The sequence below is a fragment of the Adiantum capillus-veneris genome, chromosome 25, assembly GCF_014529385.1.
Source record: "Adiantum capillus-veneris isolate H3 chromosome 25, ASM1452938v2, whole genome shotgun sequence".
Lineage (NCBI taxonomy): Eukaryota > Viridiplantae > Streptophyta > Polypodiopsida > Polypodiales > Pteridaceae > Adiantum > Adiantum capillus-veneris.
This window is the reverse complement of record NC_140955.1, coordinates 59,882,804-59,907,023: the sequence shown is the minus strand read 5'-3', so window position 1 is coordinate 59,907,023 and position 24,220 is coordinate 59,882,804. Positions and strand designations below refer to the sequence as shown.

Here is a 24,220-nt window from a genome sequence, read left to right as displayed (position 1 = left end):
CTCAGAGCAAGATCATATAGGTCTCCCCGTCGCACTTAGCAAGTTGGTGGATACTAGGAAGTGAACTCAATAAAGACATAAAGTCAAGGCGGGACTACCAGCAGAAAATATCCGACAGTTGGGCCACATTGCATTTTTGGATGCGGTCCCAATGAGGATAGTGTACAGATGACCACAGGGAGCCGAACGGAATCATTTCCTAAAATTTAGGGAACTGCTATTTTGGGCCACGAAATGTGTTCGCGTCATTACCTCCTGTATGACTAGGGGAACACTTTACAACTTTGCCGTGAAGTCAACTGGGCGACCAATCGGGATATTTTTAGGCTGCAACCCCGAAACGGGCAAAAGCTTGTAAATGCGCCAAGTGGCAATTTTTCATGAACTTGCCTCATGCAGAGAAAAGGGCGTTGATTTTTAAGCTGGGAGAGGCTTCATTTGGGTGTTTGTCACAGGTTAAGAGCTATGGAGTGCTTTCTTTCCCTCCCATGTATAGTGTGGTGCTAGGAGTGATGCCCTACACACTGGTCTTCCCCCCCCCCCCCCCCCCCCCCCCCCCCCCCCCCCACGTGCAGTTATGTGATGCCCCACAAGAGGGCTTCTCATTTGACTGATGTACAGCTGTGTGGGTTCATGCTTTTGTGCTGAGGCAAGAGCCTCCTTGAGCAGAAACAGGTGTAGCTAGCTGCTACTCCAAAGCAGGCACCGGTGAGGGTCATAACCTCACCGTCCAAGTGCAAATTCAGTGCTGTGTATACGCAGAAAATTGACTGTTTTTCAGCCATACGGACGCTAGAACCTTTGGGAATTGTGCCCCACTGGTAGAGAATAGTTCGGGGACTGTATAGGGCTGGAAACAGGCAAAACCAGTAAATAGAGCGAGCTGAATTTACTGTTTTTGGGCAAGAATCAGAGGGTTTACGCCAGTGCAAGTGAGATCCAGCAAGGGAATTGATTTCGCGCAAGTTTTGGGACTGTTATGTTGCCGAAATTTGGCCAAATCAGGTAGTATCTAGTGTGATATAGGTAAAGGATTCCCAGGACCTTACTTTTTAATTTTCCCTCTCAAAGAATAAAGAAATACCGAAAGGGACGCCAATGTGGGGCCTATAGGTTGTCGGCGTCTGCTCGGGGCATTCTAGCTTTCGAGCCGTGTGTGTATTCAAGTGTTAATTCCCGTCGCAGGTTCTCTTTGCAAAGTGCTCTGTGTGTGTCTAAAGTAAAGAATTTCGGGTGAAAGCCAACGCCTACCGCCCCACGGGCGGGTTTCACTCTGCTAGTGGTCCCATACGATCGGGTGTGATCTCGAACCGCGCCGCCAATTCAGGTGAAATGAAGTTGGCCTTGGCTCCTCCATCAAAGAAAATCAGGGCTTCTTGGTCTTTCACTTTGCCCCAAGCTCGGCAATGTTCTGTACTCTCATCAATCGTGCTTGGGTCAGTACCCATGCAATTTGGAACCAGTCCTGCTTTCATCTTGCTTTTTTGTTCACGTTCCTCAGCTGCTTTCGAACCCTCAGGCTTGTCTTCATCCTTGTTGTTCTGTTCTTTCAGTGTCTTTTTAGGGCACTTCGCGGAGATATGCCTTGTTTCCCCGCATCCAAAGCACTTCCCCTCTTTGATATAGAGAGCTCTCTGGGAAAGAGTAAGCTTGGGTTGTGCATCCTTTTCTTTCCTTTCTGGGTTGCTCTTCTTCTTTCTACTTTCATTGTTCGAAGTCTGTTCGTTCCTTTGTGTCATGATTTCATCTGTGGGGTAGGTCAAACTGCCTGAATGAATGGCAAAACCACGTTTTGCATGACTCATCACTTCCTGAATGGAATCTGACCTTTGCTCTAAGTAGTGATCTCGGATCTCTGTAGGAAGTCACAAGGTAAACCGCTCAATCTGTTCTTTGAACTAGATAAGAGGCTGGTAGAAAAGAGCTCCAGAATCTCTCACAATATGCGTTCAATGAATCTCACTTGGTCATCTGAAGATGGTTCCAAGTAGTTCGTATGTCACGTTCGTACTCTTGAGTCAACCAGGAAGAAATAAAAAGCCTTTTAAATTTCAGCCATTTAACTAGCGCTTTCTTGTTTAATAGAAGCGTGGACCACCAAGTTTGAGCATTTCCCTTGAAGTAAGAGGTAGCCCTCCGAATCTTGGATTGCTCTGAGTAACGCCCTCCAGAGAAAGCTATGTCAAACTGCTGTATGAAGGCCAAAGCCTTCGAAGCATCTCGAAAACCAGAAAACATGTCAAATTTAATTGACTATCCACCTTCTTTGAACTCTCTGGCTTTCTTGCTTTTATCTTCCAGAAAGCCATACTGGTTGGCTTTGTAAAAACTCTTCTTCTTTGCATAAAATCTGGGGTCATCGGAGTCCGAACTATCCGAAGACGAGTCCTCTGTAGAACTATCCGAAATTGGGTGAGATTTAAACTTCTTTGCCTTTTTCTTGCCCTTCCGCTTTTTGCTTCGCTTTTTGCCTTTTCTATCATCTTCGCTCGAATCGGAAGAGCTAGAAGAACTCTCAGAAGAAGAAGAACTAGGTAATCCTTTAAACTGCACACGCTTCGTCTACTTTCTTGCCGGGCAAAAGTAGATTGACGACCCAAATAACCCGGGAAGTCAGTTCCTTTCTTCTGCTTCTTGTGTTGTGCTTTTCTGCTTTGTTCTACGCGTCAAAAAGCTGAGAAATCCGTGTATCAACCATCTCTTTTAATTCTTGCTCAGTTAACATCCTTGGAGTAGGAGGTTTCTTGAGTACTGGTTTGGGGGGTGGTTCTGTGGTTAATGCCACTGTGCATACACCTCGTCGAAGGAGGTCTGAGTCATAAATTTTGCAAATTCCAGGTCCTTCGCAAAATTTAACATCATCTTTCCTGCATCGTCAATCAGTCGTCGACGCTCCATCTCTTCAAGCTATCTCCTCGCGCATCTCCAGATGCAGAGGGAGTCGACTGATCTCTGTCTGAAGCCATAAGTGCCGCGTAAAAAGGATCGGATTTCCCGGTAGAAGAGAAATGCGCGGCGCTCTGATACCACTGTAACAGACTTGGACACTCCAAGTCGAGATTCTACGGCGACACGACAAGATTCACTTCAAAACAGTTCACAGTTCACAATTGATTCAATACTGGTCCGACGGAGTTCCGTGCCTAGAGATATTGGCCCCAAACACTGACGCCCCTTTCGTTATTTCTTTTTGTATTAATCTGTTGCAAAAGTACAAGTGAGTGGGAGGCTCTCACTCTTAGACTCTGCGTCCATATGCTCCGCCACGTGGCTGCCTGCCCGTTTTAACTTTTTCCCGCCGTAAAACGCGTCGCTTTTTGCGGGCCTGTCCGTACGCTGCAGCCACGTCATCAACTCTGTTCGAAATTCTGCAGCAGCCAGCCGGGCAGTGGGTAGCCACGTCACTACTTTGTGACACAAATGCTTTGCGGAAGTCCACAAAGCTACAATAGATCCGTCTCCCACGGGATCTGCCCTCCTTGATGATGGCCCTGAGTGTCAAGATATGGTCAAGAGTAGAAAAACCTCTCCAGAACCCTACCTGCCCAGCTACACGCATTCCCTCCCTTCCTGCCCATCTACTTAGTTGCTGCTCAAGAATGGATGCGTACAACCGTGCCAATGTGTGTCCAATCATGATAGTACGATAATTGCTAGGCTCCATAGGGTCTCCTGATTTGAAGATAGGTACAATTGTAGATAGGCTCCAAGTATCAGGCAAGCCCTCACACATGGCACGGTTAAACATAATTGCTAGAAGCTCTGCTAGTAGATCTCTGGCATGCATGAAATGCTCAGCCACTAGGCCATCATGATCATATGCTCTCCTAGTCCTCATCCTGTCAATGGCCTTCTTCACCATCTCAGCGGTGAAGAAAGCACATGTGTATGGGCATGGATCAAGGATTGAGGGGGGTCGGGAAGGGGCGGCTGTCCAGAAACTGTGTACAAAGATGATGCGTACTGACCCCAAGTCTCTGTAGAGGTAACGCCGGGGGGGGGGGCACAACTCATAAAAAAGCGCCGCCATGCCTCACACGAGTCCTAACTCAAGAATAGTTGGTATAGATCTTGTTTTAGTTGAGCCAAAAATGCCCTCTTCTTTCGCCGCACTAGGCGTCGGAAGTCATTGTGTGACTGTCTGTGAGTGATGTCCCCCAAAAGCACTTCCCTCTGAAGTGTAGCTCTAGTCTGGCAGCATTCCTCATCATACCAGCTGTTCTGAGGCATGCTCCAAGAACGGCATCTCTGCTCAGGCTGGGTGTGTGGGTATGCCTCTGCTGCTGCATCATGTAATGTCTGTGCCAGTATAGTAGTAAGCTCCTCCAAAGGTCGCCCTGGCTCCTCAATGCATAGGCGCCTGTAGATTTTGTCTATGTATACAGAATCCGTCTCCCGCGTGAAGGTGTAGCAAGTAGGGGTTGCTACCGGTGGACTGTGTGCTACACTGAACTGGAAAGAGATGGTCAACGACACAAAGGCATGATCCACTGCCACCCAACAGGTCTGGGCCCAACTATGAGATCCTGTATACTAGAGATGAGGCTCGGTTGCGCCATGACATAATCCACTGTTGAGAGAGAGAGAGAGAGAGAGAGAGAGAGAGAGAGAGAGAGAGAGAGAGAGAGAGAGAGAGAGAGTCGTGTTATTTTTGCAGCATATGGCTGTTTCACATCGCTGGAGACATTTTCAGACAAAATATTATCTTGGTATGTATTGCCTACCTACTTGAAGCAAGATAATTTGCAATTTTCTAGTTGAGCTGTTGGTGGAAGCTCAGAATGGAGTTGATATGAACAAGCTTTGAATTTTGTATGAATTGATATGAATGGAGTTGATATGAACAAGCTTTGAATTTTGTAGGTTTCCAGGCTATTACCATGCCAAGCTCTTGTTCTTGATCTGGCTACAACTGCCTCTTAGTGGTGTAAGGGACTTTCAGCCTGGCATCCACCACTCTATGCTATTTTCAAAGGGATCACCTGGTTTTTTTGTTTTGTGTTGCAGGGAGCACGTTACATTTTGACAAGTTATTTGAGTCCATTTCTCCATAAGTATGAGGGCTTGCTGGATAGGATTGTGAATGGAACACGAACTGATATTGTAAGTCTTGATATAGCATTGCTAGAAGTTGTATAGATTGGCATCCAACAGGCATGTCTTTTGTTTATGATTGCCATTTTTTTTTGTCAAGCACTGTCTGAGTCTGCGTAGTGGCTGCCACCGTCTGATTTTGTAACTGACGGACACCACGTACCAATAAATCTGGAACACAATTTAGCACTTCGACACAACTGAAACAGAGATAGAGAAAGAAAGAAAGATCTTTTCACATATTAGAGGCCGAAGTCCGGCCTAAGAGAGACAAATCAAATATGCATGTGTGTGTCCTCTATCGATCGGGCAAGGACAAAAGTACAAATTAACAAAATGTGTTCATCTGGTACGGGGGGAGGGGGTGATTCACGAGGTACGAGAGACATTGCACATCACGGAGTGGCGAAGTTCCACTCCCAAATGCTCTGGCCCCAAAACCTTGGCACCCCTTTCGGTATTTTTTTACATTGATCTTCACAAGGTACGATTAATTGTCAAGGAGAAAGCTCTCTTCAAGTCTACAGTTGTTAGAATGCGATTAGCCTCCCCCAAGGCACATATTTAAAGGCCCCTAGCTTGAAAAGCATCAGATACAAAAAGGTGGCGTCCAATAGCCCCCCCCCCCCTCCTTGTCCCCCAAGTCCAGTGACCAAATTTCCACACAATTCTATGGTTGCGCTCTGCTTCTCCACACAGTAGAACACTAGAGAGAGAGAGAGAGAGCCCACATGGTTTATTTAAAGGCCCTTGGCCCATCCAAAAGCACTTACATGAATAACAAGGCCTCTAAAACCATGTGGTCCAAAGGCAAGTGCCTAGGGGGACTGTCTATATAGCGCTGCCACATCAGCATGTGTTCCGCAATTCGCGGGGCTGTCTGTACAACATGCCACGTCATCAGCTTCCACGTAATTTGTGTGTGTGTGTGTGTGTGTGTGTGAGAGAGAGAGAGAGAGAGAGAGAGAGAGAGAGAGAGATGGTGAGGACTTCTTCTTTTGCAGGTTTTCTAGGGCTAGGCATAGGGAGTTTTAACCCTCTTCTTCTTCTTCTTTGTCTTCAGTGGTTGACACGTAAGCAGTTTGTGACATCTAGAGGTTTCAAGTACAACTAAACAATGCAGTCTGTGCCGTTTAGAGGCTTCTATTTACAATTAAACGATCCCCATATTGTAATCTGCACCGTTCATATGTTTATTAAAACAACATTGGAACCGACATTGCAACCGAAATCAAACAAGTTCAATCGGCAACAAAACAAGTTCAAAGAAGATAAAATCTATTTCAAACAATTCCCATGTAGCAGACTTGGACACTCGAAGTCAAGATTTTACCGCGACACAGCAGAGATTCACGTCAAAACAGTTCACAGTTCACAATTGATTCGACATTGGTCCGGCAGAGTTCCATGCCTAGAGATATTGGCCCCAAAGACTGGCGCCCCTTTCGGTATTTCTTTTTGTATTAATCTGCAACTCGAAGTACAAGGGAGTGGGAGGCTCTCACTCTCAGACTCTGTGTCCAGATGCTCTGAGAAGTGGGAGGCTTGCCCACTTATTTATTCATTACAAGGGATGCCAAAAGCAGAGCCCCAAAAGCTGTCCCAAAAGCTGGCCATAAAAAGCATTCAAAAATAATGCATCTCCTCTCACAAGGATTGGTAAGAAATAAAGCAAAGCTTTAAAAATAAATAAAGCTCTCTCTCTCTCTCTCTCTCTCTCTCTCTCTCTCTCTCTCTCTCTCTCTCAAGCATTGCGTAAGATCTGCATAGCCAAAAGAAGACCCAAAACTGCCGCAAAATGCGTGTTTCCGTACAACCTGCTTTTTCCATGAGATACGCTGGTTTTTGCAGGCCTACCACGTCAGCAATTCAGCTTGAGTTCTGTACACTTGAGCTGCCACGTCAGCATTTTCCAGTACCGACAGAGTAGGGCAGTTGTGTGTGTGTACTGGCAGCCACGTCACCAGCTTGTGACATACCCCCCTCTTGAAAGCATTGTAATTGCCCTTGATTACGCTTGCAAAACAGATAAAAGCCATAAATTGTCTTAGCAGACACTGAGTGTTAGTACCGACGCACTAGGAACACATATCTAGCACATGTACCATCAACAGTCACATCACACGATATCACAAAACATCACTTGACATCACATGACAAATCACATTCAACATTCATTTGGATCTCAGACCATGATTTATCGGCAACGCAATTAGCAATCGCATCTTGATCCACTCCATCTAGATCCACTCAGGACCTCATATATGCCCGATTGACTAATTCCTATTGCAACCATGTCTATCGAGATCATTCAGTCCAAAATGCAACAGACATTTCGTCTATCAGTTCCCGCACTTAAACAAGTCAAGAACAAATCAGTATCATATTATCGGGAATTCTAGTTCATAAAGTCATTACAATAGAATACTGTCAGCTCACAGTATGCCTGAAACTCAAAGAGACATCAGTGACTTTAGTATCAAAAATCGAGGCAATCTCTTGACAAAGGAGTGGAGCAACTCCCCTCTTGTGCATACCCGCTGCACCAAATTCCGCCCAAGCTGAGTTCGGGGTTCCATTTAGAATAGACTATGCTAATCAAATGCTTCAAATGAAAGATTCACAGTCTGAGGAGTATCTGCTAGGTCCTCCTGCATCCAATGCATCCAATGCAGGATAGTTCTTGAATTTAACCAAGAACCGCCTTATCGCTTTACCCTTAATCTTTCTGTCTTTATGTGCCAATATGTGTTCTGGAACAAGGATCTCCTCGTTTTCTTCCACTTCCGGTTGCTCATCAGCTCCCCATCTTCGGGCACATCGCCTTTAAAAGGCTTCACATGAAAAGCATTGTGAATCCTCCAAGTTTTGGGCAGCTTCAGTCTAAAGGAGACATCATTTATCTTTTCGGAGATCTGGAAAGGTCCGTAGTAGCGCATACTAAGCTTTGGAAAAGCCTCTCCTTTTCCTTTTTCTTTCTTAGGCGTGCCTTTTGAAAACGTAAGAGCACCCAATCGTTCTCCTTCAATTTCAAATCGCGATGATGGCGATCTGCTGCCTTTTTTTGTCTTTCTTGAGATGTTTGCAAAGCCTCGCGGACCTTGGCAAAAGCCGTGTCCAAGTCACGCGTGTACTCATTGGTTTCAAAAATCTTATCTTTCGTGCTTAGGAAGGGTGGAACCTTCGTAGCACCTTCAATAATCTCAAATGGTGCCTTCCCCGTCGAAGAGTGTATTGTGTTATTGTAGGCAAATTCCACCAAAGGTAAATGCTTTTCCCATTGAGTCTTCTGATCCGAGATGTAAGACTTCAATAAATCTAGTGCCACTGAAATGGCAATCTTAGATTGCCCGTTAGTCTGCAGGTGGAAAGATGACGAGAGCTGCAAGCGTGTGCCAATATTCTCCCAAATAGCCTTCCAAAACAAACTTGTAAATCTGGGGTCCTTGTCGGAGACAATTGTCTCGAGCATGTCATGTAATCTGAAGATTTGGGCCACAAACAGTCTCGCTAAGTGGTTCGGCTTGACTGTTTTCTTCACTGGAATGAAATGAGCTTGCTTGCTAAATCTGTGAGATCTTGACTCAGAGAACCCAACAGACTTCTAACAATGAAAGTAGAAAGAGAGAGAGTTCTCAAGAAAAGAAAGACAAGGATACACGACCCCGGCTCACTCTTCGAGAGAGGGCCAGTTACATCAAAGAAGGGAAGTGTTTTGGATGCGAGGAACATGGGCACGTCTCTGCGAAGTGCCCCAAAAAGGCACAACAAGAACAGAATGAAGATAGGATAGAGAGTTTGAGAGCAGCAGAGGAACGTGGCAGAAAAGGCAAGATGAAAGCAGGACTAGTTCCAGATTGCGTAGGTACTGACCCAAGCATGATTGATGAAAGTACGGAACTTTGCCAAGCTTGGGGCAAAGTGAAAGATCAAGAAGCCCTGATTTTCTTTGATAAAGGAGCCAAGGCCAACTTCATTTCACCTCAATTGGCGGCGTAGCTTGAGATTACACCCGATTGAATGGGATCACCAGCAGAGGTAGTTCTAGCGGCACCCGGACGGGACATAGCCATTACACCTGTCATTGGCAAACTTCGGTTACATTGTCAGGGGTAATTGGGGCACGAGAACTTTTACATAATGCCCGTAGAAGGTTGTGACGTCCTCCTTGGAGTCCCTTGGTACCATAAGAACAACACCGTGGTCGATTATCGGGCAAAGAAAGCGACTTTGACAAATGAAAAGGGCCAAAAAATTGTACTTGATGTGAAACTGAAGGGCGAGTCTGTCCCTATTGTATCGGCTTCGGCCGTTTCCAAATTAATGAAATCTAGTCTGTTTGTTTACTTGATCTATTTGAAAGAGTTAAATGATGAATACAAAACGAATATGTTTGAACTTGATAAAGAACGCCAAGATTTTCTCCACACTCATGCCGATAACTTTTCTAAGGCCTTCCAGGCGAGTTGCCACCATCTCGTCCTGAGGATCATACCATTGATATGATATCTGGAAGCACACCACCGAACCGGCCATCTTACCGTGTTAGCTGAGTCGAGAATGAAGAGATTATGAACCAAGTGAAAGACCTCTTGGAAAAGGGTCTTATCCAGTCGAGTACCTACTGCTCTCCGGTGTTGTTGGTTTTAAAGAAAGACGAATCTTGGAGAATGTCCATTGATTATAGAGCTCTCAATAAAATCACCATCAAGAACAGATTTTTGATTTTGAGGATCGATGATATTCTTGACCAATTACAGGGATCCTCTTGTTTCAACAGGATCGATTTGAAAAGCGGATATCATTAGATCCGAATCGCGTCGGGAGATGTCTACAAGACAGCTTTTCGGACGAGCTTCGGTTTATATGAATTTTTGGTGATGCCTTTTGGCCTTACCAATGCTCCAGTGACTTTTAATCGAATGATGGATAGGATTTTCAGAGAGTACAGATCTTTTGTTGGCACTTTCTTTGATGACATCATAGTCTTCTCCAAGGATGAGGCAGAACATAGATACCATCTGCTACAGGTCTTTCAGGCATTGCGAGATCACAAGTTAGTAATCAATGCCAAGAAGAGTGAATTTTTCTTACCGGAGATACACTTTTTGGGACACATTGTAGCAGCAGGAGTACAGATGGACCCGGCCAAGATTGAGACTATATGTGATTGACTCGACTTGAAGAATATTCATGAAGTTAGTGTAACAAACTGCTGACATGTCAAAGCCTAAAGAATGGAGCCAACTTGCAGATGCTGGCCGAGGGGCCTAAACCCTAAGAAGAACAAGTCACAGCAGAAGTCCTACCAACTTATGGGGACCCCGTCCGATGGGGCCCCAAGTGACAAAGGATTAAAATAAAGCAGCACCCGCACACACAAAAACTGATGACGTGGTAGATTTTCGAAATTTGCGTTGAGATGATGACATGGCAGGCTGTACGGATTTCCGCGTTTTGTGCTGGCTGCTGATGTGGCAGCTGTATGGAATTTCGGATTCTACGTTGGCAGCTTTTGAGCATTGCTTTTGGACCAGATGCCTTTGAGTTTTGAAGGCTTTTCACGTGAACTGCTTTTTAGGCCAAGGGCCTTTAAATATGAGGCTAGGGCTCATTCTCTGGCATGCTTCCTGGAGAAGGTGCAGAGTCTGGAGTACCGGCTTGTACTGTGTTGATGCAATATAAAGGAAAATACCAAAAGGGACGCCAAGGTTTGGGGCCAATACTCTCTGGGGTGGAATTCCGCCATTCCGTGTCCGTGTCGTCTCTCTCTCTCTCTCTCTCTCTCTCTCTCTCTCAGTTTAGTTGTTATTGAAGTGCTAAAAGTCTGTTCAGTCTGTTCTTTTCTATTGGCATGTGGTGCCCGTCTTGTGACAGTGGTATCAAAGCATCAGGCGTGTGCTTTTCTGAAAGCATACCGGTCCTACAAAAGAGCAGATAGAGCTATTGGAATTTTATTTGAGGTATCTTCGTCCTCCAACCTGGACTTATTAGCCACTCCCACCCTTACTTCATTGCGCATCAGACACGCTCCCGTCTTCACCGCTCATGTCTTACAGGGCATAAGCCATTAAGATCACTTGCAAAGAAGGTCCGATATTTGTTTCGAGTCATTGTTTTTCTCAAAGCCAGTGCCATGCAGATGTTGATGTCTATAGCTACCAAGCCGCACACTCCAAGTACTTGGCAAGCTTTCAAGAAAAAAACTTGTCCGAAGTTATATGGTTTTTGACATCTTCCTTCGGAGTGCAACTTCTGGTAGAGTGGGGTATCCTGAAATGCTTGCCATGGAAACCCTAGCAGATTATAACTTGAAATTTCTCGACATCTCTCAGTAGATGTCTCTTCACGAGCAGATGACCTTGGAGGTTCGGTGTGATTGCTATCTCTTGGGACTACCATCGCCGCCAAAGAAACATTGTCTGTCCAAGAGCTGAGGGACCATGCTGTGCTCGGCTATGACCTTATGGAAGGAACTTAACCCTAATTTTCGGTGTAGGTTTCAAGATGGAAAGTCAGTCGACTTTTCGAGCTTGATTGATGTCGAGATTGCTTTTTAAGTTTGATTTCTGTTTGATCTTGTTTAGTGATCCTGTTTGAAATTTGTTTGAAATGGATGGTATTTATTTTGAACTTGTTTTGGTGCCGATTTGAAACGTTTGACTTTGGTTTTAATACCTGTTCCATTGATTGGTGATTTTACTTCGGGATTGAGAAGTGAGAAATACTGTTTTGGTATTGTTTGAACCTCAAAACGAGGCAGGCAGATGCCTGGGGAGCGTTTCGTTGTATGTTTGAAAACCTCGGAACGACGCAGACCGATGCCTGGGGAGCGTTCCGTTGTATGCTAGAAAACCTCCGAACGACGCAGGTCGATGCCTGGGGAGCGTTTGGTTGTATTCTTGAACCTCCGAGCAACGCAGACTGCGGTCTGGGGAGCGTTCGGTTGTACAGTCCTCTGAGCTCATGGCCCGAACCTTTTTAGGTTATTTGCGGGGGGAGTGACGAGGTAGTCATTGAGTAGCTAATGGAAAAAGCTACTATTTTAAGCAGTTTTTCAAATTTTGTCTCAGTGCCATGATGTTTAGAATGTTATAAAGCTTTCAAAAGTGAATTAAAATAATTTTCGTGAAAAAATTCCGAAATAGTAAGTTTTTGGTCACCCGACCCGTTTAGTTTTGACCTTCTCGAAAAACTGCATCCGTATCCCGAATTTGAAAAAAATGCATTTTCGGATCCCGGGGACTGCTAAATATGGCAGGTACTCGGACAGATACACCTTAGTTAGAGCTTAGTATAGCAATTTACGGCATTAAATTCCGACTCGTATCGCCCGTTTTAGCCTAAAGTCAAAATTTCCTAAGGTTGTGCGGGGAGGCACCGGGACTCGAGGGCTGTGTGGGAACCTCTCCTAATCATAGATTAATGCATGATTAGTAAGAAGAAATCTACCGCTAGTCATCATAGTAAATAAATGTTAAGCCAACAATGATGTGGAATTGGTCAATTTCACCTTATTACCACACAATGTTGGAGTAACTAAGTTAGATTCAATCTGTTCATAGATTAGGATGTAATTAAGGAAAATTAATCCGTCATTAATCCACTAGGAAGAAAAAATTCTCTCATCTATGCATATGGTAGTTCTGCATCTCTCTACTTACATTAGGAAGGTGATTGAGCATCTCTAATTCACCTTTCTAGTAATTTAATTAGTAAAAATTTGAAATTCCTAATTACTTAGGCCAAGTATTTAACTTTAGAGCCAATTCCCATAGAACAAGTAAGGTACTAGCCATAAATTACTATGTCTATCCAACCCTCTCGTATAAGAGGAATTGTTTAGTGATTCTAATCTGTCATCTTGGTTGTTATGGTACTCTCGGACATTAGTCTTTTTCTCCAAGTTTGTCAATTAAGTAGTGAATATAAAATGGCCCCGGTAAAGAGAACTCGCTTCGGTGGTGCTCACGATCGCGAGGCGAGAACAAGCAACGTGAATGGGAAAGGAAAAGCTCCCATGGACGACCAAGTACCGACCATCTCACGGGTCAATGACGAGGAAATGGATGAGGTAGGTCACATTTTTATTCAAGTTTGTTTAATTTAACATTGCATACGATAAGTTAGGAAAGAACATATCCCTAAAGATGTTGGAGAAATCCGACGGAAACTTCAGCATTTGAATTGATATGTATATTAAATTCTAAGTAGGAAAGAATGGTTGTTGGATATACTGTTTGAAATAGGAAAGAATGTCTGCTAGGGAAAATTTAGCTCGGCATATTCATTTCTATTTCCAATGTTGAACTAGTCCTGATCCCTCTACTGATCACAGGGGGCGGCTCGCGATGATTTCGCAGTAGCTAGAGTTACTAGCTTAGGGCCTTTACCCATGTCTTGCGTTCTTTGCGGTAGGGACCTATGTTTTGTGTTCTATGCGGTGGGAATGTCCATGTCGTGCGTTCTATGCGGTGGACATACCTAGTTGTATGGGCAGCTAGGCGACAACGGGAGGAGTAAACTGTTGGAGGGGAGATGTTGTACCTCCAGAATATTGGAATTTTAATGAATAAGTTTTGAGTAAAATTTTTACTAGAATTACTGTCTTGGTGCCGGTTTGCAATACTGGTTGCAGGGCTTTATTAAGGAACTTGTGAGTCGGAACCTAATCAAGGAATTTTTATGTTGAACAACCATTGTGATAGTAATTAGGACACACAAAGAGTGTCAGTGTGGGGGTGGAAAGTGGGGGCTTGGCCCAGGTTGCCAATGCCTATGAGAAGGGTGGTCCCGATTGGTCGGGAACTCTTTGTCCCCATAGTTCTATAAGTTGACGCTAGTATTACTCATTGCCCCAAGAGCGGCGAGGTCTCGAGTGTACGTGCCTCTGAAACATGGAGAAAAAGGCATTCTGGATTTCTCTCCTCTTGGAAGGTGGGTCTTAAGATCGCTAAATAAGTTAATCACGCTTCCCTTGCAAGGTGGAGCTAGATCTCGTTGCTAGTAGGCTCAAGCTCGACTCACTTTGTGATGAGAGATCGTCCGCTAGATGAACCCTGAACCACTTTGTTTGCTTCCGCTATAGATCTAGTGGCCACCATTGAGACGGCGGATCTGATGGTAAACCTGGTGGCCACTAGATCTATAGCGGAAGCAAACAAAGTCGTTCAGGGTTCATCTAGCGGACGATCTCTCATCACAAAGTGAGTTGAGCTCGAGCCTACTAGCAACGAGATCTAGCTCTATCTCGCAGGGGAAGCGTGCTTAACTTATCTAGCGATCCTAAGACTCACCTTCCGAGAGGAGAGAAATCCCGAGTGCCTTTTTTCCCATGTTTTAGAGGCACGTACACTTGAGACTTCGCCGCTCTAGGGGCAATGAGTAATACTAGTGTTGATTTATAACACTATGGGGACGAAGAGTTCCCGACCAATCGGAACCACCCTTCTCATAGGCATTGGCAACCTGAGCCAAGTCCTCACTTTCCACCCCCACACTCACACTTTTTTGTGCGTCCTAATTACTACCACAATGGATGTTCAACATATAAGTTCCTTGATTAGGTTCCGATTCACAAGGTTCATTAAGACAGCCCTTTAACCAGTATTGCAAAGCGGCACCAAGACAGTAACTCTAGTAAAAATTTTACTCAAAACTTATTCATTAAAATTCCAACGTTTTGGAGGTACAACATCCCCCCTCCAACGAGAGTTTACTCCTCGCGTTGTCGCCTAGCTGTCCATACAACTAGGTATGTCCACCGCATAGAACGCACGATGTGGACATTCCCACCGCATAGAACGCAAGACGTGGGTATCCACCGCAAAGAACACAAGTCGTGGATAGAGGCCCTAAGCTAGTATCTCTAGCTACTGCGAAATCTTTGCGAGCCGTCCCCTGTGATCAGTAGGGGGATCAGGACTAGTTCAACATTGGAAATAGAAATGAACATGCCGAGCTAAATTTTCCCTAGCAGACATTCTTTCCTATCTCAAACAGTTTATCGAACAATCATTCTTTCCTACTTAGAATTTAATATACATTTCAGTTCAAATGTTGAGCTTTCCGTTGGTCCTCTCCAACATGTTTAGGGATATGTTCTTTCATAACTTATCGTATGCAATGTTAAATTAAACAAACTTGAATTAAAATGTGACCTACCTCTTCCATTTCCTCGTCATTGACCTGTGAGTTGGCCGGTACTTGGTCGTCCATGGGAGCTTTTCCTTTCCCATTCACGTTGCTTGTTCTTGCATCGCGGTCGTGGGCACCACCGAAACGAGTTTTCTTTACCGGGGCCATTTTATACTCACTACTTAATTAACAAACTTGGAGAAAAAGACTAATGTTCGAGAGTACCATAACAACCAAGATGACAGATTAGAATCACTGAACAATCCTTTTATACGAGTGGGTTAGATTTCCTTCAAGACATAGTAATTTATGGATAGTGTCTTACTTGTTCTATGGGAATTGGCTCTAAAATTAAATACTTGATCTAGGTAATTAAGAATTTCAAATTTTTACTAATCAAATTACTAGAGGGGTGAATTAAACATGCTCAATTATCTTCCTAATGTAAATAGAAAGATGTAGAATTACCATATGTATAGGTGAGAGGATTTTCCCTTCCTAGTGGATTAAGGACGGATTAATTTTCCTTAATTACATCTTAATCTATGAACAGATTGAATCTAAGTTAGTTACTCAAACATTGTGTGGTAATAGGGTGAAATTGACCAATTCCACATCATTGTCGGCTTGATATTTATTTACTATGATGACTAGCGTGAGATTTCTTCTTACTAATCATGCATTAATCTATGATTAGGAGAGGTTAATGGCTTGCATAATTAACTATTAGATTAAGAATTATGTAGTAGACTAATGATATGGAGAATTGGAGAGCATCTATTGAGTAATATAGCTATGATTAATCATAATAGTTGCGAGATTAAGAGAATGATAGAGAGATTTGCAGCAAAGCATAAAATAAATTTGAGTTTAATATGATTAGGGGCTGAAATCTACTCGAAATTCTGATCCAATGGAGTTCTCAAGATGAGAATCGGGCAGCACTTCCCTCCTTTGCTTCTTCTCCAAAAACTGTATGTCGACAACACCTCCCCAAGGTGTGTGTGCAAGTGTGTGTTCTGAGTGGGTGTGAGAGCATATATGTGTGTGTGTGTAAGCACACTCTTATATAGGCCCTCTCATGCTGAAAATCGACCCAAGCTGCGCTGCTAAATATGGCAGGTACTCGGACAGTTACACCTTGGTTAGAGTTTAGTATAGCAATTTACGGCATTAAATTCCGACTCGTATCGCCCGTTTTAGCCTAAAGTCAAAATTTCCTAAGGTTGTGCGGGAAGACACCGGGGCTCGAGACTGTGTGGGAACAGGACTCAGGCCACTGAGAGCTTGCTTTAGCAGCTAAGAGGCGCCCTCTTATCTCTAGGGAGGTGTGGGAGAGTTGCCATGCTTGAGAGAGAGTGTGAGAGTCAGTTAGATAGTTAGACTAGCTAACTGGACACTTGGTAGCCATGTAACTGGACTTACCATGCATGAAGTGAGTGCTCTACAGATGCTTATAGCAGCTTGGGTCGATTTTTAGCATGGGAGGGCCTATATAAGAGTGTGCTTACACACACACACATATATGCTCTCACACTCACTCAGAACACACACTTGCACACACACCTTGGGGAGGTGTTGTCGACATACAGTTTTTGGAGAAGAAGCAAAGGAGGGAAGTGCTGCCTGATTCTCATCTTGAGAACTCCATTGGATTAGAATTTCGAGTAGATTTCAGCCCCTAATCGTATTAAACTCAAATTTATTTTATGCTTTGCTGCAAATCTCTCTATCATTCTCTTAATCTCGCAACTATTATGATTAATCATAGCTATATTACTCAATAGATGCTCTCCAATTCTCCATATCATTAGTCTACTACATAATTCTTAATCTAATAGTTAATTATGCAAGCCATTAACCTCTCCTAATTATAGATTAATGCATGATTAGTAAGAAGAAATCTCACGCTAGTCATCATAGTAAATAAATATCAAGCCGACAATGATGTGGAATTGGTCAATTTCACCCTATTACCACACAATGTTTGAGTAACTAACTTAGATTCAATCTGTTCATAGATTAGGATGTAATTAAGGAAAATTAATCCGTCATTAATCCACTAGGAAGGGAAAATCCTCTCACCTATACATATGGTAATTCTACATCTTTCTATTTACATTAGGAAGGTAATTGAGCATGTTTAATTCACCCCTCTAGTAATTTGATTAGTAAAAATCTGAAATTCCTAATTACCTAGATCAAGTATTTAATTTTAGAGCCAATTCCCATAGAACAAGTAAGATACTATCCATAAATTACTATGTCTTGAAGGAAATCTAACCCTCTCGTATAAAAGGAATTGTTCAGTGATTCTAATCTGTCATCTTGGTTGTTATGGTACTCTAGGACATTAGTTTTTTTCTTTAAGTTTGTCAATTAAGTAGTGAGTATAAAATGGCCCCGGTAAAGAGAACTCGCTTCGGTGGTGCCCACGATCGCGAGGCAGGAACAAGCAACGTGAATGGGAAAGGAAAAGCTCCCATGGGCGACCAAGTACCGGCCAACTCACAGGTCAATGACGAGGAAATGGAGGAGATAGGTCACATTTTAATTCAAGTTTGTTTAATTTAACATTGCATACGATAAGTTAGGAAAGAACATATCCCTAAACATGTTGGAGAAGACCAACGGAAACCTCGGCATTTGAACTGAAATGTATATTAAATTCTAAGTAGGAAAGAATGATTATTGGATATATTGTTTGAGATAGGAAAGAATGTTTGTTAGGAAAAGTTTAGCTCGGCATGTTCATTTCTATTTCCAATGTTGAACTAGTGCTGATCCTCCTACTGATCAAAGGGGGCGGCTCGCGAAGATTAACTTCTTAACAAAAAGAGCAAACTGATTGTCTCTCGGAAATTTTTGAGCTAACTTGAGTTGTTTTGCAGACATGCTGTAATCGCGGACGATTACTCTCTTTGAAGAAGGGAAGATGTAACAAACTGTTACGTGTCAAAGCCTAAAGAATGGAGCCAACTTGCAGATGCTGACCGAGGGGCCTAAACCCTAAGAAGAACAAGTAACAGAAGAAGAAGTCCTACCAACTTATGGGGACCTCGTCCGATGGGGCCCCAAGTGACATAAAGGATTAAAATAAAACAGGACCCGCACACACACACAGAAATTGATGACGTTGCAGATTTTCGAAATTTGCATTGACATGATGACTTGGCAGGCTGTACGGATTTTCGCATTTTGTGCTGGCTGCGACGTGGCAGTTGTACGGAATTCCGGATTTTACGGTGACAGCTTTTGAGCATTGCTTTTGGACCAGATGCTTTTGAGTTTTGAAGGCTTTTCATATGAACTGCTTTTTGGGCCAAGGGCCTTTAAATATGAGGCTAGGGCTCATTCTCTGGCATGCTTCTTTGGAGAAGGTGTAGAGTTTGGAGTATCTGCTTGTACTGTGTTGATGCAATATAAAGAAATACCGAAAGGGGCGGCAAGGTTTGGGGCCAATACTGTCTGGGGTGGAATTCCGCCACTCCGTGTCGCGTGTCGTCTCTCTTTCTCTCTCTCAGTTCAGTTGTTATTGAAGTGCTAAAAGTCTCTTCAGTCTGTTCTTTTCTATTGGCACGTGGTGTCCGTCTTGTGACAGTTAGAAGCTTCTTGGGCTTATGTTCTTACTACCGACGGTTCGTTAGAAAATTTGCAGAGGTCGTTTCCCCTTTGCACATTCTGACACAGAAAGGAGTCCCTTTCTCGTGGGGACCCACAGAGGTGACTGCCTATTAGACTTTGAAAGAGAAATTGACTACAGGACCAGTTTTGACTTTGGTTGCATATATACCAACCTCAGGAAATTGCCCTACCCAGACACATGACAAATAAGTAAAGTAAATACCTAAAAGACAAAATAGATAATGGGATCACATTGGGCAGTTCACTTGAGATGCCAAAACTCTTAACAAATGGATGGCTGCAGGCTAGGGACAAGGCGAAAGGGGCGGGCATTGGGCAGCATGCTGCAAGCAAGCAGAGGCCCCGCAAGGGGAGCAGCGCGTTGTGGTGAGAGGGATGGCAATGCGCAGGAGGTGAGCGGGGGGGGAGGGGGGGGGGGGGGGGGGGTTGGGGGGGCTACGCGAGGGAGGAAGGGGAGGGTTAGCAATGGTGAGGGGGTTGCAGGCAGCAGTAGCGAGCCAGTCCCCTGGGTTTTGGTATGTTAGTCAGGCAGATGAGAAGAAGCCCCATAAAGGGACCCCCTGCCCCTCCCTTTGCATTATTACTTCTAGTGAGAAGATAGAGCCAGCATTTGGGACTACATCTGTCTAGAGTTTTTTCCCTCCTATCTGAAGTGTTTTCTGATCATTCTCTCTCTCTCTCTCTCTCTCTCTCTCTCTCTCTCTCTCTCTCTCTCTCTCGGGTTAAAGGCCCAAATGGCCCCCTTCTAATGTATATTTTAAAGGTACTAACCTTTGGCCAAGTTCACATTGAACTTGGCCACTAACTTATTAAATTGGTCCTCATACAAATAATAAAGGGTAAGTGAGTTTCAACTAACTCACTCACTTATCTCCTTGAAACTTACGTGCTCTCTCTCTCTCTCTCTCTCTCTCTCTCTCTCTCTCTCTCTCTCTCTCTCTCTCTCTCTCTCTCTATCTGCTAACGCCCAGCTTGCTGCTGGCCTTCGCCATCTCTCCTTGCACACACCCCGCACACTCTCGCGTGCTCTTTCATTGCACACACCACCGCGCGCTCATCAACTGGTATCAGAGCCCGATTAGGGTTTGCCCCCAAACTTGCAAATGCTGAATTTCAGCTAAGAAGGTTAACTTTCACGCGAGATTTTGCAATTTTGTCGCCAAAGGACTCGTCTCCGGACACTAGAGAGCTCCCGGCAACCCAAATTGACCCAAAACAGGTTGAAATTAGGTCAAAAACAGCAAATTACAGGTTATGACAGCAAAATACAGGTTTTGCAAATGATGGATTAAGGTGTGGGAATACTTTTGCTAAGTCTCCGCTACCCGAAAACACTAAAATCGCCGAAAAACAAGTCCTAAAACAGGTGTTTTAAGCAAATTTCAGATTTACCCAGGTTTTTGCAAGTGTTTTTATAGTGCGATTACATTGGGGAAAGTGCAAATTGATGCAATCCACGCACATTTGACAAATTTTTGCTATGTATGACTATTTGTGGCTCAATTTCATGCAATTTTGATGCTACAAATTGGGGCTTTTGCGCTTACATGCTTCTAAAGGCTGTGTATTAGCCTTCTGTATCTCCTCTGAGGCTAAAAACAACTAAATTTGTTGTTTTTGGGCACAAATTCGCTCGCTGAAATTTCCTGCGCATAAATTTCAGAAATTGAATTTTGTGCCCAAATCGACCTATTTTGCCCCAAATTGCTCCTGTGACCATTTGGAGCTGTAGTGCACATCTCTGTGAGGCTATACTCCGATTTTTGCGCATTTTGTCCAAGAATTCAGCGTATTATCCCTCTTATTTCGTGCAACTATAGCCTCATCTTCTTCGGATGTGAAGAACCTCTTCGAGATTAGGAGGTTCGATGGAAAAGGTTTTGATCTTTGGAAAGATAGGATTCAGGGAATCCTATTTCTTAAGGATTGCGAAGGGGCACTTGAACAGGTGAAGCCACAGAATATGACGGATGAAGCATGGGTTAGCATGAACAGGAAGGCCGTTACATACATTAAAATGGCCATGACCGATGAGACCGTCATTGATGTGAAAGAACTCACGATTGCTTTTGATGTGTGGGAGAAGTTAAAGGGAATGTATGAAAATACAACGCCTGTCAACCAGGTGCACTTGATGCGAAAACTTGTTGGCATGCAACTAGATGAGCCCAAGAGCGCGGCATAGCACTTATTGTTCGCAGGTACTTTGTCGCAATTAGAGGATTTTGGCGTGCCCCCTTTTGATGATAAGCTGAAAGCTATCTTCTTGCTTATGACCTTACCTGAGTCATGGGAAACTTTGGTGGTTTCGTTGTCCAATAACCCCAATTTGACCTTTGATTGTGTTAGGGGTTCTATCTTGAATGAAGAAATCAGGAGGAAAGCAAGTGGAGAGGGAGGCAACTTTGCCAACATGGTTAGAGGCAGGACAGAAAAGAAAAATGCTTATGAACAAAGGAGTAAAGAGTAAGAGTAAAGAAAGGGGAAATGCAAGCAAAGACGAGGGTGATGTGACTTGCTATCAATGTGGCAGGAAAGGTCACAAGAAATCCGACTGCAGGTTCTATAAAGCTGAGTTAGAAAGGAAAAAGAATAGCGGAGACAAAAAGAAAGAGAAGAAGGAAGTCAAGGCAGATGCGTAGGATAGCTCAAAGGACAAAGAGAAGGCCAATGTGGCTTCTAGTGTCGTGATTGAGGAGCTGTTAGATGTAGAGGACATCTTGTGTGCCACTTTGTCAGATGATGATGCTTATGACTTTGATGCCTCTCTAAATGTTCATTCACAGGACATGCAGATCACCAAGAGTGATCTTATTGATGCTTTGTTGACTGTCAATGATGCATTGTCCCAGACTTGGATTGTTGATTCCTGTGCTTTATTTCATGTGACTCCTATCAAGGAGTGTTTCTCTACTTTTGATGTAGGCAAGCGTGGCCATGTATACCTTGGAAACAATCATGCATGTTCCATTGAGGGTATTGGCATTGTGCATCTCTCCATAGATGGCACGAATGAGCTTGTCTTGCATGATGTTAGATATGTGTCGGGAATCAATAAGAGTCTGCTTTCTGTTGGTCAGATGGATATGCATGGTTACAACATCTTGTTTGAGAGAGGATCATGGAAAATGACCAAAGGCTCAAGGCTGATTGTAAAGGGCGCAAAGAAAGGGACACTTTACTGTATGCATGGAATGGCCGTGTTGGGCAAGTTTATTGCATTGGCTGAAATTAACTCTCACATGGAGTTGTGGCACAAGAGGCTTGGCCATATGAGTCAAAAAGGCCTTTCTAAGCTTTTGTACTTTGAACAAGCTTGATGCTAAAGGCACAAAGCTTGATTTTTGTAATGAATGTCAATAAGGCAAGCAAGTAAAGCGTTCTTATTACTCTGGTGTCTCTCGTAAATCTTGTGTGCTAGATCTTGTACATTCTGATGTATGTAGCATGCCTGCTAAGTCTATGGGAGGTGCATGTTATTTTGTTTGAACTTGGCCACTAACTTATTAAATTGGTCCTTATACAAATAATAAAGGGTAAGTGAGTTTCAACTAACTCACTCACTTATCCCCTTGAAACTTACGTGCGCTCTCTCTCTCTCTCTCTCTCTCTCTCTCTCTCTCTCTCTCTCTCTCTCTCTCATGCAGTCTCCCCCCCTTCTCTTACCCGCCTTCCTTTCCTTTAGCCTTGTTTTTCAGGTTTTGGCTACAGGTGTTTTCAGATGTTGGTTGCCCCAGTTTGGAGGCTTGTTTTGTGGAGTTCTATCGCGATAGATTGGAGATCCAGTGGCTGCCCATGTTTGAGAGGAGGTTTGCTTGCAGTTGCAGACTTGATCATCATCCGAATCACCTTTTCTACTGCACCTTTGACATGATTGCCACTTAAGGAATGAACGGAGATGTGCTGGGAGGGTCACAGCATAATGCGAAGTAGTGAGCCTCAAGGCACACTCAAACCCATGCATAATGTGCTTTCTCGTGATCTGGATGATAGGAGGCTAGTTATCGTTTTGTAGTACTGCAGTTCCACCGGGTTCCTTTTTGGCCATGCCCGAGTGTTTGTTGGACGTACGACATCTGTTTATACAACGAAACTCTTGGTAGCGTCCCATTGGAAGGCTGCCTTGTCTCTGTTCATAACATGATGTCCCTCCATGTAAAGGCGTACTATTAACATTTCAGCATCAAATCAAAATGCTCTGTCACGATCTCATATCTTTAGCTCACAAGTTTCACACATGAGACTGGAACATCTCTGCATCCTTTTTCATCACCAGAAGAACAGGACTCCCGTGTCTTCACAATGCATCCTTATCAACGACTGACTGTAAGGAGTAGATGTTATCACGAACTGTGTTCACAACAGTGAAGAACCTATCATACCTGAATCAAGTCTAGAACCATCATCTGTACCAAGCAGTCATGCTTCTAATTTGATGGCTTTGTGAAACTTGCAAGATACTGTTTACTTATAATCATGATGCTGTTGCTCTGTGCAGAACACTTTCTTCACTCTTCATTTGCAAGAGGTGAAGCTTCTGAAAACTCTTCTCTGCAGGCTGGCTCAGCGAGGTAATGTTTTGGTTTTAATATAAATAAACAAATAATGAATATGTACATATTTGTGCGCGATGAAAACCTCAAAAGTGTTCATGCTTGCATCCAGTGTTTACAGTTGCAACCGAAGTTTATCGATCGTTACGAAGCGCAGACATACAGACAAGCTCTGTCACAGAAGTTGCTGAATTTGTCGAGATTGTGTCGGAGCATGAAGAGGAGAGCTCTTCAGGACTCCCTGTCAGTGATGGATGCCTCTGAGGGGGTGATTCTACGCTAATGCCAGTTACATACAGAATTTTTTAAGGTACATGCCTAAAATCTCCAGAATGGCCATGGGTATTGTAGAGTCTTGGCATTTCTCTCGCAAGGCCACACAAATTTTCCCAATAATTTACGCCATTTAAATAGTCAGCAGCCCACTTCGTAGTCGTGAAGGTGGTAAAGGATTTATAGGCGAGAGACTGTTTATATTTCATCTTATTGAGCATATAGTTTTTGTCTAGCTTTGTAAATTTCTGTACATCCAGACTCCAATCACACTAGCTGTGCTTGGTTTGACCTTTGCAGTACGTAGTCTCCAGTGCTTTGCCATTCACTTTCTGTGTGATTGCCCGGATGTTTTTGTGCTGTGTTAAGAGTTACAAACGTACATAACATGAATACCCATTTTGTGAGAGAACATGTCATGATTGGTTTGTTTTTGGCCTGCCAGTGACAAAGGCGTTAGTGTTCGGCTGGTCTTTTTAGTAAGCTTTGGAGATAAGATAATGATCGTTTTAGGTGGA

The 24,220-nt window shown here is 43.7% G+C and overlaps 1 protein-coding gene across 1 annotated transcript in view; it reads left to right on the top strand.

Moving 5' to 3' along the window:
• The window catches only part of LOC147424963 (HVA22-like protein k), a 76,225-nt gene extending 52,288 nt beyond the window's left edge, over window positions 1-23,937 (top strand). The window contains exons 5-9 of the mRNA XM_086500445.1: window positions 4,658-4,709; window positions 4,864-4,927; window positions 5,008-5,103; window positions 23,375-23,447; window positions 23,542-23,937. Of these exons, the coding sequence (XP_086356571.1) occupies window positions 4,658-4,709; window positions 4,864-4,927; window positions 5,008-5,103; window positions 23,375-23,447; window positions 23,542-23,693 (437 nt within the window). The 3' untranslated portion in view covers window positions 23,694-23,937. The remainder of the gene's footprint in view (window positions 1-4,657; window positions 4,710-4,863; window positions 4,928-5,007; window positions 5,104-23,374; window positions 23,448-23,541) is intronic.
• The last annotated feature ends 283 nt before the right edge of the window (window positions 23,938-24,220 follow it).